This window comes from Anomalospiza imberbis, unplaced genomic scaffold, assembly GCF_031753505.1.
Source record: "Anomalospiza imberbis isolate Cuckoo-Finch-1a 21T00152 unplaced genomic scaffold, ASM3175350v1 scaffold_847, whole genome shotgun sequence".
NCBI classification, from domain to species: domain Eukaryota; kingdom Metazoa; phylum Chordata; class Aves; order Passeriformes; family Viduidae; genus Anomalospiza; species Anomalospiza imberbis.
In genome coordinates this window covers 1-14,223 of record NW_027100466.1, presented here as the reverse complement: position 1 = coordinate 14,223, position 14,223 = coordinate 1, and the positions used below count along the sequence as shown (strand labels likewise).

Genomic DNA, 14,223 nt, shown 5'->3' with positions numbered 1-14,223 from the left:
GGGGAGGTTTTGGGGGAATTTTGGGCGTTTTGGGGGGGATTTTGGGGAGGTTTTGGGGATTATTGGGGGGATTTTTTTGGGAGGAGGGATTTTTGGGTTTTTTGGGGGAAGCTTTTGGGTGTTTTTTTTCAGTTTTTTGGTTTTTTTTTGTTTTTTGTTTTTTGTTTTTTTTTCCTGGGGGGGTCTGAAACCCCCTCCCCACTTTAGGGGCACAGCAGGAATTCCTGGAAGAGTGGGAGGATAATTTTTTTTTTTGTGGGTTTTTTTATTTTTTCGTTTTTTGTGGGGTTTTTTATCAGTTTTTTGGGTGTTTTTGGCGGTTTTCTGTGGGGTCTGAAGCCCCCCTCCCCGATTTAGGGGCGCGGGAGGAACTCCTGGAAGAGGAGGAGGAGAATTAATTTGGATTTATTTTGGTGGGGATCGTTTGGGGTGGGTTTTTTTTTTTTCTGGTTTTTGGGGTTTTTTTCTTTCAGCTTTTGGGTTTTTTTTGGGTTTTTTTTTTTTTTGGGTTTTTTCTGGGGGGTCTGAACCCCCTCCCCGATTTAGGGGCGCGGGAGGAGGAGTGCGGGGTCCGATTTAGGGGCGCGGGAGGAGGAGTGCGGGGTCCTGAGCGGCTGCACCCACGGGCGCTGCGTCCGCGTGGGCGACGCCTTCACCTGCGCCTGTGACCCCGGCTTCCACTTGGACCCCCGCCCGCCTCGACTGCCTGGGTGAGACCCCCCCCAAAATCCCCAGAGACCCCTCCCCAAAATCCTCCAATTCCCAGAAATCCCTGGGAAAAAAAAAACTCGAATCTTGAGAGCCCCAAAATCCCTGAAAAAAGCCCAAATATTGGGAAAAAAACGCCAAATTTTGAGAGCTCCGAATCCTTGAAAAACCCCAAAATCCTGAGACCACTCCCCAAAAAATCCCCAAGACCCTTCCCCAAATTCCTGACCTCCAATTCCCCCTTTTAACCCCAAATTTTGCCCCCCCCCAACCAAGATGTGGACAAGTGTTTGGGGGTGCCCCCCCAGCCCCAATTCCCAATTTCCTCCTAAATGCTGCCCAAATCTCCCCTAAAAACCCCAAATCCCCCCTAAAAACCCCAAAATTCCCCCTAAACCCCAAAATTTCCCTCTAAAAAACCCCGAATCACTCCTTTTAACCCCAAATCTCCCCCTAAAAAACCCAAATCCCCCCCCTTTTAATGCCAAATCTGCCCCTAAAAAACCCCAAATCTCCGCCTAAAAAACCCCAATCCCCCCCATTTTAATCCCAAATCGCCCCCCAAAAACCCCAAATCTCCCCCCAAAACCCCCAAAACCCCCCCCTTTTTAACCCCAAATTTCGCCCCCCCAGACGTGGACGAGTGTTTGGGGGTGCCCCCCCCCGTGCCGCCCCGGGCGCTGCCTCAACACCCCCGGCTCCTTCCGCTGCCTGTGCCCCCCCGGGACCCCCCCGGCGCTGGACCCCCCCCGCTGCCCCCCGCGCCCCCCCCGTGCCTGAAGCCCCCTCCCCATATTTATTGTGTGGGTTTGTTTTGTATAGAAAAAAATATCAAAAAATAAATATAAAGGAATTTTTTTTTGGGGTGGGGGCTGGGGGGATTTATTTCCACACCTCCCCCCCCCCTTCCAAATCAAGGGGGTGTCCCCCCCACTCAGCCTCGTGGCTGAGACCCCCCCCCCCAACACAAAAAGGGAGGGGGGGATTTGGGGACCCCTCCCCATATTTTTACTGAATAAAGGTTTTATATAAAAAAAAAAAACAAAGGCGTTTTGGGTGGGGTTTTTTTGAACACTCCCCATTTTTTTGGGAGGGGGGGTTGGATGCAGGTAGGAGCCCCCCCCCCAGGGAAGTCGGGAACCCCCAAAGAACTGGGATCCCCCACATGGAATTGGGACCACCCCTAAGGAACTGGGACCCTCCCCACAATTGAGACCCCCCCCCCAGAATTGGGACACCCCCACCCCCCCAAAATTAGGCCCCCCCCAGAACTGGGATCTCCCCAAAATTGAGACCTTCCCCCCTAAAGGACTGGGATACCCCTCCCAGTGTCCCCCAGTATCCCCAGTGCCCCCCACTGGCGCTACCCGCTGACGCTCCCCCCCTGGGCTGCTTTGGCCCCGTCCCTCGTCCCCTCCAACAAGCCGGCCCCTTCCTCGCCGTCGGCATCGCCGTCCGGCGCCGCGCCGGGGACGCCGTGGAGCTCGGCCACGTGGCGGAAGGTCTGGGCCAGCAGCAGGACGCCCGTGACCCCCAGCAGCAGGTACACTGTGGGGCACGGACGTGAGCAGCGCGGTGGCGGGGACCCAACAGAACCCGAAGGAACCCAATGGGATGTGATGGAATCCAACAGAACCCGAAGGAACCCAATGGGATGTGATGGAACCCAACAGAACCCGAAGGAACCCAATGAGATGTGATGGAACCCAACAGAACCCAAAGGAACCCAATGGGATGTGGTGGAACCCAATGGAACCCAACAGGACATGACAGAACCCAATGGAACCCAACAGGATGTGACAGAATCCAAAGGAACCCCACGGGACGTGACAGAACCAAAGGAACCCAACAGGACATGACAGAACCCATCAGAACCCAATGGAACCCAACGGGATGTGACAGAACCCAACGGAACCCCATGGAACCCAACAGGACATGACAGAACCCAACGGAACCCAACGGAACCCAATGGGATGTGACAGAACCCAACAGAACCCAAAGGAACCCAACGGGACGTGACAGAACCCAATGGAACCCAACAGGACATGACCGGACCCAACAGAACCCAATGAACCCGAAGGAACCCAACAGGACATGACAGAACCCAACGGAACCCAACAGAACCCAATGGGATGTGACAGAACCCAACAGAACCCCATGGAACCTGAAGGAACCCAACAGGACATGATGGAACCCGATGGAACCCAACAGAACCCAACAGGACACAATGGGACCCAATGGAACACAACGAGCCATCAAAAACCCAACTCAACCCACCCAAACCCAACAAAACCCAACCCAACCTTCCCTCACCCCACCAAAACCCCAAGAACCCAACCCAAGTCCTCAACCCTTCCAACTCCAGGCCCGTCCAACCCCCCAGCTCACCGGCCACCGCTACTTGGTAGAGCTGCCGCAGCGGCTGCCGCGCCTGCCGGGCCGGCACCAGGTCACCGAAGCCAACGGTGCAGAGCGAGATGACGCAGAAGTAGACGGCATCCAGGTAGCTCCAGGTGGCCTCCAGCAGGTAGAAGGCGGTGGCCGGGAGGAGCACCAGGACCACCAGGGTGACCGCCAGGAGGCCCAGGAGGTGGGCACGGGCGGCGCCGCGCCGGCTGTAGCCCCCACCGCGCCTGCAGGTAGCCACGGGGCCGCTGGGCCAGCGGACCGGCCAGGCGGCGAGCGGTGGCCGCCCAGAAGGAACATGGTGGCCGGGACCCCCCACGGCGGCGTAGGCAGCGCAGAAGGCTTTGCCGGCGGTGGAGAGCGGCGTCACCAAGCCATAGCCTGGGGGGGACACCGGGAGGGTCAGGGGGGACCCCCGACTCAAAATGGGGGGGTTTTGGGGGCCATGGAGAGGGATTTTGGGGGTCTTGGCGTGGATTTTGGGGGGTCTTGGAGGTCATCTGGGTCTTGGGAGTCTGGGGGTGGATGGGGATCTTGGGGGGTCTTGGTGGTTCTGGGGGGGTCCTGGGAGTCTTGAGGGTCATGGAGGTCTTGGGGTGGCTGGAGGGTTCTGGGGGGTCCTGGGGATTTTGGGGGCTTTGGGGGTCTTGGAAGTCATCCAGGTCTTGGGGGTCTTGGGGTAGATGGGGATTTTGAGGGGTCCTAGGGGTCGTGGACATCCTGGGGGTCTTGGAGATCTTGGGGGTCCTCGGGGACTTGAGGGTCTTGAAGGTCATGGGGGTCTTGGGGTGGCTGGAGGGTTCTGGGGGGGTCCTGGGGGTCTTGGAGATCCTGGGAGTCCTTGGGATTATGGAGGTCCTGGGGGACTTGGGAGTCCTGGGGGGTCTTGGGGGTCCTGGGGGACCTGGGGGTCTTGAGGGGTCCTGGGGGGGTCTTGAGGATCGTGGGGGCCCTGAGGGGTCTGGGGATCCTGGGGGATTTGGGTGTCTTGAGGGTCCTGGGGGTCTTGGAGATCCTGGTGGTCTTGAAGAACTGGGGGATCTTGGGGAGTCCTGGGGGGTCTTGGGGCTCCTGGATAGCTGGGGGAGTCTTGGGGTGCAGGGTGGTCTTGGGATTATGGGGGTCTTGAGGGACTGGGGGGGTCTTGAGGGACTGGGGGGTCTTGGGGTGGCTGGAGGGGTCCCGGGGGTCCTGGGAGTCCCAAATCCTGGGAGGGTCCCGGGGGGTCCCGGGGGTCTGGGGGGATCCCCTGGGGGGGGGTCTGAGGGGTCCCGAGGGTCTGGGGGTTCCCCCGGGGGTCTGGGGGGTCCCGGGGGAGTCTGGGGGGTCCCCTGGGGGGGGTTCTGAGGGTCTGGGGGCTCCCCCGCTGGTCTGGGGGTTCCCCCGGAGGTCTGGGGGGGTCCCGGGGGTCTGGGGGGGTCCCGGGGGTCTCACCCACGGTGGTCAGCAGGGTGACGATGAACAGGAGGGCGCTGGGCACGTCCCACTCGTTGTCGTCGGGGGTCCCGGGGGTCCCGGGAACCGCGGGGGTCCCGGGGGTCCCCTCAAGAGCCCACAGCCCCAGGACCCCCAAAAAAACACCAACCCCGCGTAGGCGACCCCCCAAAAACAGCGCCCCCCGCCCCATGGCCCCCCCACCCACACTCACCGCGACCCCAAAGCAACCCCGGGACCCCCCCCCAGAGACCCCCGGATTCCCCTCAAAGACCCCCCTAAAATACCCCCGGGACCCCCCCAAAGACTCCCAGGACCCCTTCAAAGACCCCCGGGATCCCCTCAGAGACCCCCGGGACTCCCCAAAAGACCCCCGAGACTCCCGGGATCCCCTCAGAGACCCCCGGGACCCCTGCCCGCCCCTCACCGGTGCCGGCCCCACTCCGACCGCCGCCCGCCGCTGCCTCTGCTCATCCCAGTCCCTCCCAGTCCCTCCCAGTCCATCCCAGTTCTCCCCAGTCCATCCCAGTCCCTCCCAGTTCTCCCCAGTCCATCCCAGCTCCCGCCCAGTGGCGGCGGCTGCGGGGCGGGGGCGGGGCCGGGGTCCTTCTCCCCAACCACAAGCTCGGGACTGGGGGGAACTGGGAGAGACTGGGAGGGACTGGGATAAGCAGTAAGGAGGGGAATGGGGGGAACTGGAAGGGAAAGGGGGGGAACTGGGAGTACTGGGAAGGACTGGGGGGGGGGGGGGGAGGGGGGCTGGGATGGCCAGTAAGGGGCGCCACTGGGACGGTTGATACTGGGATAACTGGGATGGTTGATACTGGGATAACTGGGATGGTCAGTACTGGGATAACTGGATGGTTGATACTGGGATAACTGGGATGGTCAGTACTGGGATAACTGGGATGGTCAGTACTGGGATAACTGGGCTCATCCATACTGGGTTAACTGGGGTGTTCCATACTGGGTTAGCTGGTTTTAAACTGGTCTGTACTGGGTTAACTGGTCCATACTGGGTGAACTGGCCCATACTGGGTTAACTGGGGTGTTCCATACTGGGTTAACTGGTTTTAACTGGTCTGTACTGGGTGAACTGGTCCGTACTGGGTGAACTGGCCCATACTGGGTTAACTGGTCCATACTGGGTGCACTGGTTTCCCCCTCCCCCCCGGGGTCACGAGGCCGTCACGCGGCTCCCACGGGAGCGTCCCGAGGCCGGAGCTGCCCCGGGGCCGGAACGGCGGGACACGGATGGACACCGGACACGGATGGACAGCAGACGTGGGAGAGGGGCTGGGGACATGGGGACACCGCAGGGACACCGCAGGGACGTCCCTGGGGACACCACGGATTTGGGGACACCGTGGGGAGCCTGTGGGGACACCATGACTGGGGACATCACGGGGACATCACAGGGACATCATGGGGACGTCACAGGGACATCCTAGGGACATCACGGGGACATCACAGGGACAACCTGGGGACATCACAGGGACATCCTGGGGACATCACAGGGACATCCTGGGAACATCACAGGGACATCCTAGGGACATCATGGGGACATCACGGGGACATCACGGGGGACATCACAGGGGACATCACAGGGACATCCTAGGGACATCACAGGGACATCACAGGGACATCCTGGGGACATCCTGGGGACATCCTGGGGACATCACAGGGACATCCTAGGGACATCCTAGGGACATCATAGGGACATCACGGGGACATCACGGGGACATCCTGGGGACATCACAGGGACATCACAGGGATATCCTGGGGACATCACAGGGACATCCTGGGAACATCACAGGGACATCACGGGGACATCCTGGGGACATCACGGGGACATCATGGGGACATCACAGGGGACATCACGGGGACATCACAGGGACATCCTAGGGACATCACAGGGACATCACAGGGACATCCTGGGGACATCACAGGGACATCACAGGGACATCATAGGGACATCCTGGGGACATCCTGGGGACATCACAGGGACATCACAGGGACATCACAGGGACATCCTAGGGACATCACGGGGACATCACAGGGACATCCTGGGGACATCCTGGGGACATCCTGGGGACATCACGGGGACATCCTGGGGATTGGGATGGGCAGTAAGGAGGGAACTGGGGGGAACTGGGGAGAACGGGGTGGGGAGGGGTTGGGCTGGGATGGCCAGTAAGGGGCGCCACTGGGACGGTTGATACTGGGATAACTGGGATGGTCAGTACTGGGATAACTGGGATGGTCAGTACTGGGACAAGTGGGCTCATCCATACTGGGTTAACTGGGGTGTTCCATACTGGGTTAACTGCGTCAGCTGGTCTTAACTGGTCTGTAGTGGGTAAACTTTTCCCACCCTTTCCCCCTCACATTTCCCTCTCTTTTCCCCTCACATTTCCCTCTCTTTTCCCCTCACATTTCCCTCTCCTTTCCCCTCACATTTCCTTCCATTTTCCCCTCACGTTTTCCTCCCTTTTCCCCTCACATTTCCTGCCCTTTCCCCCTCACGCTTCCCTCACATTTCCCTCTCTTTTCCCCTCACATTTCTTTCTTTCCCCCTCACATTTCTCTATTTTCCCCTCACATTTCTCTTTTCCCCTCACATTTCTCTATTTTCCCCTCACATTTCTCTTTTCCCCTCACGTTTCTCTCTTTCCCCCTCACGTTTCCCTCCTGTTTTCCCCTCACATTTCCTGCCCTTTCCCCCTCACGCTTCCCTCACATTTCCCTCTCTTTTCCCCTCACATTTCTTTCTTTTCCCCTCAAATTTCTCTCTTTTCCCCTCACATTTCTTTCTTTTCCCCTCACATTTCTCTCTTTTCCCCCCACATTTCCCTCTCTTTTCCCCTCACATTTCTCTATTTTCCCCTCACATTTCTTTCTTTTCCCCTCACATTTCTCTCTTTTCCCCTCACATTTCTCTCTTTTCCCCCCACATTTCCCTCTCTTTTCCCCTCACATTTCTCTATTTTCCCCTCACATTTCTTTCTTTTCCCCTCACATTTCTTTCTTTTCCCCTCACATTTCTTTCTTTTCCCCTCACATTTCTTTCTTTTCCCCTCACATTTCTTTCTTTTCCCCTCACATTTCTCTTTTCCCCTCACGTTTCCCTCTCTTTTCCCCTCACAATTCCCTCCATTTTCCCTTCACATTTCCCCCCTTTTCCCCTCATCTCGCCGGAGTTTTGGGGTCCCCGAGGGGTTTTAGTGGTCCCCAGCTGATTTTGGGTGTCCCTCAGTTGGTTTTGGGGGTCCCCAGCTGATTTTGGGTGTCCCTCAGTTGGTTTTGGGGGTCCCCAGCTGATTTTGGGTGTCCCCTCAGTTGGTTTTGGGGGGTCCCCAGCTGATTTTGGGTGTCCCTCAGTTGGTTTTGGGGGTCCCCAGCTGATTTTGGGTGTCCCTCAGTTGGTTTTTGTGGTCCCCCACTTGGTTTTTGGAGGTCCCCAGCTGATTTTGGGTGTCCCTCAGTTGGTTTTGGGGGTCCCCAGCTGATTTTGGGTGTCCCTCAGTTGGTTTTGGGGGTCCCCAGCTGATTTTGGGTGTCCCTCAGTTGGTTTTGGGGGTCCCCAGCTGATTTTGGGTGTCCCTCAGTTGGTTTTGGGGGTCCCCAGTTGGTTTTTGGAGGTCCCCAGTTGGTTTTTGGAGTCCCCACTTGGTTTTTGGAGGTCCCCCGTTGGTTTTTGGGGATCCCCAGTTGGTTTTGGGGATCCCCAGTTGGTTTTGGGGGTCCCGGGGAGTTTTGGGGGTCCCGGGGTGGTCAGTAACGAGCCGGGGGGGGGCAGCGACACTTGGCAGCGTTTATTTGGGGAGGGGGAAAGGCACTTGAAGAGGGTCTGGGGTCATTTTGGGGGGGTCAGTGAGGAGCCAGTGACGCTCAGCAGCGTTTATTTGGGGGGGGGTGGTCAAAGGCACCTGAAGGGGATTTGGGGGAGGGGGTTTTGGGAGGGGGATTTTGGGAAGGGGGGATTTTAGGGAAGGGGATTTTGGGGAGGGGGATTTTGGGGTCATCCCAGCTGATCCTCGTACTGCTTGCGGAAGCAGTCCCCGGCCGGGAAGAAATCCCAGCAGCGCTCCTGGTACATCTTCCACACGTAAGATTCCTAGGGGAGGAATTGGGGAGGGGGTGTCGGGGCATGGGGGACCCCCCACAACACCCTCACCCACCCTGGGAATTCCAGAGACCCCCCCAAATCCCATAGAGACCCCCCCCCCAATCCCATAGAGGCCCCTCCCTAAGAGCCCCCTCGTGGGACTGCCCCTCCCTGGTGGGCCCCATTCTCCCCCTAGACCCCCCCAGACCACCCTGGGAACCCCCCCAGAACCCCCCAGTGACCCCCTCAAACCCCCCCAGACCACCCTGGGACCCCCCCCAGACCACCCAGTGACCCCCTCAAGACCCCCCCAGACCATCCTGGGACCCCCTCAAACCCCCCAAAACCACCCTGGGACCCCCCCAGAACCCCCAATGACCCCATCAAGACCCCCCCAGACCATCCTGGGACCCCCTCAAACCCCCCCAGACCACTCTGGGACACCCCCAGAACCCCCCAGTGACCCCCTCAAACCCCCCCAGACCATCCTGGGACCCCCCCAGAACCCCCAGACCACCCTAGGACCCCCCCAGAACCCCCAGACCACCCTAGGACAAACCCCCAGAACCCCCCAGTGACCCCCTCAAACCCCCCCAGACCACCCTAGGACCCCCCCAGAACCCCCAGACCATCCAGTGACCCCCCCAGAACCTCCCAGTGACCCCCTCAAGACCACCCCAGACCACCCTGGGACCCCCCCAGAACCCCCCAGTGACCCCCTCAAGACCCCCCCAGACCATCCTGGGACCCCCCCAGAACCCCCAGACCACCCTAGGACCCCCTCAAACCCCCCCAGACCACTCTGGGACACCCCCAGACCCCCCAATGACCCCCTCAAAGCCCTCCCAGACACCCCAGTGACCCCCCCCAGACCCCCCAGTGACCCCCCCCCCCCCACGCCCCCTCCCCAGGCCCCCACCTGCCCCGTGTGCTCCGTCTCGTCCTTGTTGATCAAATACATCAGGAAAAACCTGGGGTGGGAAGTGGGGGGGGGGGGGGGAAATCCGGGGGGGGGGGGTATGGGAGGTCAGCAGGGACCCCCAGACCCCTCCAGGACCCCCCAAAAGCCCCCTGTAGCCCCCCGCAGCCCCCCCCCCCCCCATCTCACATGTAGTTGGCCAGGTTGTGCTCCTCCAGCGTGTGGGTCTCGAAGCCGTGCGGCGTCGTGTCGAAGTAATCGCTCCCCGATGCCACAGATGAAACATTTCGTCTGGGGAGGGGGCCCCGGGGGGGGGGTCACAGAGGGGTCTCTGCGCCCCCCCCCCCAACCCCACCTGGTGGGGGGGGTCCCACCCTCCTGCCCCCCTCCCCTCCCCGGACTCACCTCCATGTCCTCCTTCACCTGCTCCTGCTGGTCCCGCAGCTCCCCGAAGGCGTCGATGATCAGACCTGGGGGGCACAGAACGGGGGGGGGGGGGGGTCAGCGGGGACCCCCGGATCCCCCAGATCCCTGCAGATCCCCCCCAGGCCCTTCCAGGACCCCCAGATCCCCCCCCAGGCTCTTCTAGGACCCCCAGATCCCTACAGATCCCTGCAGATCCCCCCCAGCCCCTTCCAGGACCCCCAGACTGACCCCACAGCCCCCCATCCGGTGGGTGCCCACCCTGGATGAAGGCCAGGAAGATGACGATGACCCCCAGAGCCCCCTCCCCATTCACTGCCAGGGGTGCCCACCCTGGATGAAGGCCAGGAGGATGACGATGACCCCCAAAGCCCCCTCCCCATTCACTGCCAGGGGTGCCCACCCTGGATGAAGGCCAGGAGGATGACGATGACCCCCAAAGCCCCCTCCCCATTCACTGCCAGGGGTGCCCACCCTGGATGAAGGCCAGGAGGATGAAGATGACCCCCAAGCCCCCTCCCCACGCGGGGTGCCCACCCTGGATGATGGCCAGGAGGATGACGATGACCCCCAAAGCCCCCTCCCCATTCACTGCCAGGGGTGCCCACCCTGGATGAAGGCCAGGAGGATGACGATGACCCCCAAAGCCCCCTCCCCATTCACTGCCAGGGGTGCCCACCCTGGATGAAGGCCAGGAGGATGATGATGACCCCCAAAGCCCCCTCCCCACGCGGGGTGCCCACCCTGGATGAAGGCCAGGAGGATGACGATGACCCCCAAAGCCCCCTCCCCATTCACTGCCAGGGGTGCCCACCCTGGATGAAGGCCAGGAGGATGACGATGACCCCCAAAGCCCCCTCCCCACGCAGGGTGCCCACCCTGGATGATGGCCAGGAGGATGACGATGACGAAGAAGAAGAAGGTGATGTCGAAGACCACGCGGTACAGCTCGTAATCGTCCCCCGCGGGGTCCTCGATCTCGTCCCCGATGCCGCCCCCGGCCCGGACCCCCACGTACATGTGGAACAGGTAACACTGCGGGGCAAAGGGGGCAGGTCAGGGACCCCCGGAGAACCCCAAAAACCCATCTGGCGACCCCAGATCTCACCGTCATCATGTCGTCGCATTTCATGTCGGGCTCGTCCTCGTCCTCGCTCTTGTTGTAGAACTTGCGGAAGAAGTTGAAGGCCACCACGGTGTACAGGTAGACCACCACGGCCAGCAGCCCCACCGTCATCACCAGCTGGGCACGGGGCGGTCAGCGGGGGGGCACACGGCGACCCCCGGGACCCCCCCACCCACCCACCAAACGCCACCCCGGGGATGCCCCCACACCTGCTTGCCGTTGTGGGTGACGGAGGACAGGATGGTGCGCAGCGTCTTGACGCCCATGGCGATGTCCAGCAGGTGCGAGGCGAAGAAGAAGTTGTTGTAGTGGCCCAGCAGGGACATGGCCATGTACCAGGTGAGGTACAGGAAGGACTGGGGGGGGCACACCTGGGGGTCACCCCAAAGCCGGGGAAGGGGGCGGGGGGGGGAGGGTCCCGGCTTCGTGGCCTCCCTTTCCCCCCCCCCCCAACTCACGTTATCGGTGAAAATCACCCCGAATTTCCAGATCTGGTAGCGGATGTCGATGGATGTGATCCTGGGAGGGGGGTCACGGGGGGTGGGGGACACCCCCAGGAAGGGTCAGGACCCCGCGCCCGGGGAGCCCCCAGACCCATGAGGTGCGTGTCTGACTGCCCCCAGACCACCCACGACCCCTGACCCCCAACTTTGCCCCCTAGAGGACCTCAAAACTGCCCCAAATCCTCCCCTAGGACCACCCAGGACCCCTAACCACCCCCCTTAGACCCCTAGAGGACCCCTAAACTCCCCCAGATGCCCCCTAGGACCACCCAGGACCCCTAACCCCCCCCCTTAGACCCCTAGAGGACCCCAAAACTCCCTCAGATGCCCCCTAGGACCACCCAAGACACCTAACCCCCACCTTAGACACCCATAGGACCCCCAAATCCCCCCCTAGGACCACCCCAGGACACCTAACCCCCTCCTTAGACCCCACAGGACCCCCAAACCCACCCAGCACCACCCAGGACCCCTTACCCCCCCCTTAGACCCACATAGGACCCCAAAACTCCCCCAAATCCTCCCCTAGGACCACCCAGGACCCCTAACCCCCTCCTTAGACCCCCACAGGACCCCCAAACCCCCCCAGATGCCCCCTAGGACCACCCAGGACCCCAACCCCTCCCCCCTTAAACCCCCACAGGACCCCCAACCCCCCCCCCCCCACTCCCAGGACCACCAGGACCCCTGACCCCCCCCCTTAAAGCCCTACAGGACCCCAAATTCCCCCCTTAGACCCCCGTAGGACCCCCAAACTCCCCCAAATCCCTCTCCCAGGACCCCAAACCCCCCCCTACAGGACCCCCAAAGCGCCCCGGGTACCCCCCAGGCCCACCAGGTGAGCAGGGAGCTGTCGGGGGGGCCCTGCGCTCGCCCTGCGCCCCCCATTTCCAGGCTGGCCAGGTCCATGCCCAGCAGCTCGGCGATCCTCTCCCGCCCGTAGATGTCCCCGTACTTCTCCATCACCTGGGGATGGGGCACCCCAAAATCGAGGTAAAAACCCTCCAAGTGTCGGGGGACACCTCCAAAACGTGGGTAGGGGGTGGCAGGTGTCCTCCCCAGGACCCCTCCTCACCTTCCTCTTGATGAACTTGTCCCAGTAATTGCTGGGGAAGGATCTGGGGGGGACAGGGCAGGGCACAAAAAAAAGGGGGGGGGGGGGTCAGTGGGGATGACGCCCCCTCCCCACAGCCCCAGCTGGGGCAGGGGGGACCCCCGGGGGACCCCAGTTGGTCCCACCGGACCCCCAGCACCCCCAAAACCTCTTTGAGACCCCCCCGAAACCCCCCAGACCTCCCTTCCAGCCCCTCGGGACCCCCTGGAACCCCCTCCCATGACTCCCCAGTGCCCCCCATTGCCCCCCAGTGCCTCCCAGTGCCCTCCAGTGCCCTCTCAATGCATCCCAGGACCCTTTCTGTGCCCCCCAGTGCCTCCCAGTGCCCTCCCAGTGCCCCCCAGTGCCCTCCCAGTGCCCTCCCAGTGCCCTCCAGTGGCTCCCAGTGCCCCCCCAAAGCCTCCTAGGGCCCTCCAGTGCCCCCAGTGCCCTCCAGTGCCCTCCCAATGCCTCCTAGGACCCTTTCTGTGCCCCCCAGTGCCCTCCAGTGCCCCCCAATGCCCTCCAGTGCCCTCCCAGTGCCCTCCCAATGCCTCCTAGGACCCTTTCAGTGCCCCCCAGTACCCTCCCAGTGCCCTCCAGTGGCTCCCAGTGCCTCCCAGTGCCCCTCCAGTGCCCTCCCAGTGCCTCCCGGTGCCCCCCACTGCCCTCCCAGTGCCCCCCAGTGCCCCCCACTGCCCTCCCAGTGCCCCCCAGTTCCTCCTAGGACCCTTTCTGTGCCCCCCACTGCCCTCCCAGTACCCCCCAGTGCCTCCTAGGACCCTTTCTGTGCCCCCCAGTGCACTCCCAGTGCCTCCCAGTGACTCCCAGTGCACTCCCAGTGCCCCCCAGTGCCCTCCAGTGCCTCCCAGTGCCCTCCAGTGCCTCCCAATGCCCCCCCAGTGCCCTCCCAATGCCTCCCAGTGCCCTCCCAATGCCTCCCAGTGTCCTTTCAGTGCCTCCCAGTGCCCTCCCAATGCCTCCTAGGGCCCTTTCAGTGCCCCCCAGTGCCTCCAGTGCCTCCCAGTGCCCCCCAGTGCCCTCCCAGTGCCCTCCAGCGCCTCCCACCTCCCTCTCAGTACCTCCCAGTCCCCTCCCAGTGCCCCCCGGTGCCCCCCGGTGGCTCCCAGTGCCGTACTGGGCGTTGAGCACCAGGCGGTCCCACTGTCCCTTGACGTCGTCGTCCGGGGGCTGCTCGGTGATGTAGAGCCCCGAGAACTCGAGGCGCCGCGCCACCTCCTTCTCCCGCTTGAAGATCACCAGGGGGATCTGGGGACACCATGGGGGGTCATAGGGGACACTGGGGACACCAGGGGGGTCACAGGGGACACCAGTGACACCGGGGTCAGGGGGGACATCGGGGGGGTCACAGCAGAGCCCCGAGAACCCGAGGTGCCGTGCCACCTCCTTCTCCCGCTTGAAGATCACCAGGGGGATCTGGGGACAGCGGGGACACCGGGGGGTGGTCACGGGGGGGGGTCACAGGGGACACTGGGGACACCA

General features: G+C 62.0%; 3 protein-coding genes across 3 annotated transcripts in view; 1 reads left to right on the top strand and 2 right to left on the bottom strand.

The window, feature by feature from the left end:
• Window positions 1–1,567, top strand: part of LOC137467885 (latent-transforming growth factor beta-binding protein 4-like) — a gene marked incomplete at its 5' end in the record, with an annotated part of 31,811 nt that extends 30,244 nt beyond the window's left edge. Inside the window, 4 exon segments of the mRNA XM_068179297.1 lie at window positions 592–687; window positions 689–710; window positions 1,342–1,364; window positions 1,366–1,567. Of these exon segments, the coding sequence (XP_068035398.1) occupies window positions 592–687; window positions 689–710; window positions 1,342–1,364; window positions 1,366–1,488 (264 nt within the window).
• A 497-nt stretch (window positions 1,568–2,064) lies between these two features.
• Window positions 2,065–4,741, bottom strand: LOC137467884 (potassium channel subfamily K member 6-like). Its single transcript, XM_068179296.1, is given in 5 exon segments — window positions 2,065–2,256; window positions 3,097–3,331; window positions 3,333–3,404; window positions 3,407–3,495; window positions 4,549–4,741. Coding segments are annotated over 5 exon segments (774 nt in total). The 3' UTR covers window positions 2,065–2,071.
• A 3,790-nt stretch (window positions 4,742–8,531) lies between these two features.
• LOC137467887 (ryanodine receptor 1-like) lies at window positions 8,532–14,157 on the bottom strand (the record flags this gene model as incomplete). The annotated part of the gene is given in 12 exon segments (XM_068179298.1): window positions 8,532–8,665; window positions 9,576–9,627; window positions 9,765–9,841; window positions 9,843–9,866; window positions 9,981–10,045; window positions 10,877–11,033; window positions 11,107–11,241; window positions 11,334–11,480; window positions 11,583–11,643; window positions 12,463–12,593; window positions 12,703–12,745; window positions 13,859–14,157. Coding segments are annotated over 12 exon segments (1,287 nt in total), but the record flags the coding sequence as incomplete, so codon positions are not given.
• Window positions 14,158–14,223: the final 66 nt, after the last annotated feature.